Below are 5,665 nucleotides of genomic sequence, written 5' to 3'. Positions count from 1 at the left end.
TGATTTGAATGAGTAAGCATACATCTTAGTTGAACTATTGTGTGGTGTTAAGAGAACCTTGAAGGAATATAAATAAGTAGAGAACTTTGTGTGTGGCTCCAATAGTGTGAACTTGTATTTATTTTAGACTTGTGATATATGAACTAATATCTCATCTAGCCTTGAGTAAAGATTCACATACTTAATTGGTATTAATGATTAAGTCTACTAGCAAACGTTGATAATCATTTTCGATTTGATTGTTAATTGGTAGTTGTCATATTTTATTAGTGTGGTCTGATTTGGTATAAGTATGTAAACTTATTAAAAACCAGAAGTGCAAGCTTGAAAACACCGATTTAATTGATGATGCATCAAGTGATTCATCACCAATTCCATTTGACAATCTTAGTTGTCCACACTTTTAAGATAAAAAATCATTAATTATCTGAAAGTCCATATACACTCTAGCACGAAAATATGGGATGTGAAAAAATTCATCAAATTACAACTTCTGAAGTATGAAATACAAATATAATATGACAACTCAATATTTTTATGCATTAAGATTTCATAATATAAGCATAAAGAATCTGATTCCAAATATCCGGCACTCCTGGAAGACACCAATGCAAACAATCCGCATATTTCTCAGGGGTGATATCTCTCAATGCAAAATTTGCGAATGGCCTATAAATTGATGGATGTGCATCTTCTCTATATCCTGATAATTGAGTTATATTCATATATTCAACTTTAACTCCTCTTTCTTCAAGCTTTTCTATAGTTGATTCCACAATCTCCATCATATTTCGATCAACACCATTTGCCCAATATGTTTCATCAAATATTGGCTTTGTTGTGTTGTAACAACTTGGACTAGTTCCCCAATATGTCTTTCTACAATTTATACCGTTACAATTTTATTCATTAGCACCCATCATAATTGTACTGATTTAAGCTTCCTTCAAATCTTTTATTTTGTGCGTATATACATAAATAAACACATATATGTACCCTAGGCGAAAGGGTGAAGCGCTCATGAAGAAAATCTTGGTTCTGTTCCGATCAACTTGAAATTCCAACCATTCTGACCAACTATTTAAAGCTACTTCATACTCACGTACCGATATTTTCACTTGCTTATATATTGCGTCAAATTTGTCAAGTGAACCCCACCTGAAAATATAACCATAGAATCACAAATATTAATGACTAAAATAAAATTACAATATCAACTTTAACAAAGTGGGTATTAGGGCTTATTTAATTAGCATTGCACTTAACCGGGACAATATGCTTTTCTCATTATATATAGATAACTATTATCATTCTCACATACATTATTAACATATATTGCATTAGGATGATAACTAGCTAAATTTGCTACCATAACACATTATATTAAAATTATCAACAATGACATGAGTATGTCAACACAAATATAGATTGATATACGTCATGTTTGTGTTGACTTTTATATTTAAACGCCAAAACAAAAGATAAAGCTATGTAAATCTAAATCTGTATTGACATATACTCATATCACTTTGTCGACATTTTTTAATATAATATGATGATCAGTTAGCAAATCAAGCTAGTTAGTATTTGATTGCACCCCTATGTTAGATATATATGTATATATACATAGAAACATGATCGTGCAATACAAGCATTTAAGTAGAAATAATCTTACAAAAGAGTGATATCTGGAACAGTCCACCATGCAAACGTATCAAATATAAGTACATCTGCATTAATCCAATTTCTCCCATGCTTCTCTATAGATTGAAAACGTATTGTACGTTTACTATCCGCCTTATGATGTTTTGGGTCATCACGGTCAGATTCCACAAGATACGGAGACCAGTGTGCTCTAATTGTCACATTATATTCCTTCACATATTTCCCAAACACATCAAATCTTAAATGTAAAAAAAGGGAGAAGAAGAAGATTTTCATGACATTATACCTTGACATACAAATTATGCAAAACTCCATCCCTTCTTGCTAACGGTGGAATATATGGTTCAATTAGACAGAGTAATGATCTCCATTGGTTTCTACCTAATGAATCACCCACGAATATAAGCTTTTTATTCCTTAATTTCTCCAATAACGCAGTCCCATTAAACCTAAGTGTAGAAACAACAAAAACCACACTAATTAATAAAAAAAAGTGTGAAATAATTGCAATCACCAAGTTTCCAATATTTTAAAATAATTTACAAACACCATGATAATCGGAAATAAGCGCAATTGCAATGCCATATAAACGTATATTTGAATAAACATTGTGTTGCTCTAGAGAATTAACCCTAAAATTTCTAGAAATTAATAAAATATTAAAAAATATTTTAACAACCTGGGAAGATCGCATTGATGAGGTTGCCATCTAAAATTTTGATATTTCAAATTCTTTCTCCCATTTTTCTCACATGCGAAACTATCTTCCATTATAGTACACTCTCTCTCTTTGTAAAGAGGGTACGAAACGTCGTCGTAAACCCACTTCCCTGAAAAGAAATCACAGCTTGAAATGGTGTTATCACTCTCTTTGAAAATAACTAAGTTTTCTTGTGTAACAACGTTGGAAGCGGCGTTGTTAATTAGGTACAGAGCTGTGACGACACAAGACATCAATACGATGGCGAGGGGAAAGTATTTTACTGCAGATTTCCATCTTACTACACCCATTTTCTCTATTTTCAAAAATTTAAAACATACTAAGACTTTTTAAAGTCTTTTGCAAACTTTATAAACAATATGATCTATTGCATTTATTGGGATTTTATAATTCACACGTGTTGCATCATACCTATTTGAGATATAAATTATGGTCAATTAAGTTTTTAGCTCTTCTGTTTGTAGGATATCTTTATTTTGATTTGTTCCTTATTCGATATATGCACATTTTTTTGTAGTCCTCTTTTAATGATTGTTTCTAAGAAGTAAGATATTCTCTCTATTTAATGGTAACTTTCTACATTTATTCATCTATGGCACAGTAAAATTGAGATAGACTGAGTTAATTCAAAAAAATTTAAAATATAATTTTTTTTTGTCCATTAGAATAGCTCAAGATGACAATTCACATTTATATTCTAAAGTCACAAATAAATTTAGAACATAATTTATACTCACAACTTAAATAAATTTAACAAATACTGAAGAGTGATATTTTATGAATTAATTGTTTATAAGGACACGACGTACCCAGCATTGAGTTCAATACTATATGAACTTTTTTTTTAATTTGACACATAAGTTCAAGTTTTATTTACCATTATAATATTTTCAAAGTTTGATGATGTGAAATTGAAATATATATTTGAAAGTTCTTAATAATATTTTTTCGAAGAATTGTCACGACCGCAATTTGCTAAGAATAACAAAGCTCTGAAGTCATGACTATGCTTGGGGAACTGGGGAATAAGAGGGGAATAAGTAAAAAAAAGAAAACCACACATCCATTTTATTACGAAAGATATTAGGAATTTCAAGGGATTAACATGGTCATACGACTCGAAAAAGAGTTCAACAACTGGTGCTCCATATTCCTATCATAGTTCTCATTCATAAGTTTATCATATGACATGAATAAAATGCACAGCGGAAGAGGGTTTGAACGCGACAATATGTATGAAGACAAATGCCTTCGAGAGTCTTACAAAGATATCGAAATCAGCAATCTCACTCAGCACCACTTCATCCACGGCTCAACTTGCATGTTTAGAAATACATGCAGTCAGTGAACACATTGCCAAAAATACACATACATAAAAGATTTATTGTCATGCCATCACAATACAGTCAGAGATTTTATCTTAAACGGCCCGAGCTTACTAAGTTATTTGTGATCTTAAAGTTTGACTGAAGTCTAAGTTCTTTCCATCAATCTGCCATATCTATACATTCCTTTAGTGATGGGAAGGTAGTCACCTTCCACGACACATTGACCAGCCAACTCTCTCGATGACACACGGTCCATTTCTTTGTGCACAGTACTCGAATAAGATATTCAGTCCTATTGGAGTTCGTAATCAATCCATTTATTCATTTTGGCATAGCCAAACAGATAGGCATCACGACAAAACAAAAACATTTATGGCATTGACGATACTTTGAAAGAAATGAAAGTGTGACTTTAAAAAAACATCATTTCATAAATCATTCATAGCATTTTATAATTTCATCCACATAATAATGTAGGATAGAAATGCCCACCTCGATGATTCAGACATCAAACTTTTGTTCAAAGATCACTTCAGAAAAAATTAAACCACTCGTAAAAATTTCCTTTTTGGAAGAATAATAGGATCTAATTAGTTAAAGAACATTCGTAAAGAATATTATGCAATGATCCTAATGGGATGTGCATCCTACGTTCTTATCTTGTTCAAACGACTTCAATTCTTTGCCATGGTTAAATCAGATGGTTTAATTTCTTAATCCAGTACTTTAGTGCTTAATAGAATTTGAAGTTTCAGTTACTAGAAATTAATTAATCGTAGGATTAATTAAATTCAAAGATTAATAAAAAAAATTAGTCTCTTACTTTTTATCCGTTAATTTGTGTGAGTCCAATATAATTAAAATAAAGGTCCACATCATCTTCTTTTTTCTTTTTCAAAAAAGGCACACACATAAAATCAGATTTTGAAAATCAAGAGGGCGCCTCTCTCTTCTTCATCCATGCACCTTTCTATTGAAACCTCACCTTCAAATATCAAAATTGAAGAAGTCATCGACAGAAATGAACGCAATGCCAAGTTGGAAACTAACATTACACTGAAGCAATATGGAAAGATGAAGTGTGCATCAAATTTAATTTGTAACTATCGAATAAGTAAAATGCATGTTCGCCACTTTTCGGAGGAAAGATACAATCATTACTTTTCGTCTTGATCATGAAGTGTTTGACATCTTTAGTTTTTGGAACCTTTTAGTTATTCACTGCTTGAGTTTGGTTTTGTTATTTCGAAGTTGGACATCATTAGATCTTTCATATTATGGAAGTTTTAGTTGGTATGTCACATTTTATTTTTGTTTGTTGGATGCTTTTCGCAAGTGTTGGTTGTTTAAATTTGTGATCTAGTTTATTCTGCATAGAATACATTTTACGATTTAGTTCTGTTTTATTCGCACACTAGTAGATCAGTTTAAGTAGATCTAGTCGTTTTAGCCTTAACTTAGTATTTACGTTTCGAATGAAGCATGCTCTGCTTCCCTGAAGTTTGTTCATCAATGGTGATTGAATTGCTCTATTTTGTTTAGTTACTTGACGAAGATGCAGTAGAAATTTGTTTAGAGGATCAGATCTGAAGTTTACTTTATACTTTAGTACCATGCACACTTTTTCTATTTTTCAGTCATTTAGGTTCGTTACGGAAATGTGGTCCCAATTTACTTTTCCTTGCATGTTGCCTACATTTAGTAACTTCAGACCAAAATCATTTTAATTAGATGCTTTTAGTTGTTTTATTTCATATTTAATGTTTTCTCATTGCACCTACCATTTCATGTTTAGTCACTTTATTCATACTTTCATTTTTTTCTCAGTCAAATTGATTAGTCTAGGTAGAATTCTCTGTCTTCCATCTATGTCAACTAGTTAATTTTTAACCTACTAAAAATAGCGTGCCAACAGTTAACCCCTCCCAAAATGTCCTTACACATGCTTATA

At 31.4% G+C, this 5,665-nt stretch overlaps 1 protein-coding gene across 1 annotated transcript; it reads right to left on the bottom strand.

Moving 5' to 3' along the window:
• Nucleotides 1-542: 542 nt before the first annotated feature.
• Nucleotides 543-2,676, bottom strand: LOC125209922 (protein trichome birefringence-like 34). The gene is made up of 5 exons (XM_048109499.1): nt 2,345-2,676; nt 1,952-2,114; nt 1,676-1,875; nt 997-1,158; nt 543-879 (listed from the first exon to the last, which is right to left on the bottom strand). Exons 1-5 carry the CDS (start codon nt 2,674-2,676, stop codon nt 543-545), a joined length of 1,194 nt encoding a protein of 397 aa, XP_047965456.1.
• Between the last annotated feature and the right edge of the window lie 2,989 nt (nt 2,677-5,665).

This window comes from Salvia hispanica, chromosome 3, assembly GCF_023119035.1.
Source record: "Salvia hispanica cultivar TCC Black 2014 chromosome 3, UniMelb_Shisp_WGS_1.0, whole genome shotgun sequence".
In the NCBI taxonomy this organism is placed as follows: Eukaryota; Viridiplantae; Streptophyta; class Magnoliopsida; order Lamiales; family Lamiaceae; genus Salvia; species Salvia hispanica.
Note: the sequence above shows the minus strand (reverse complement) of the source record. Positions and strands in the feature narration are given on the sequence as shown.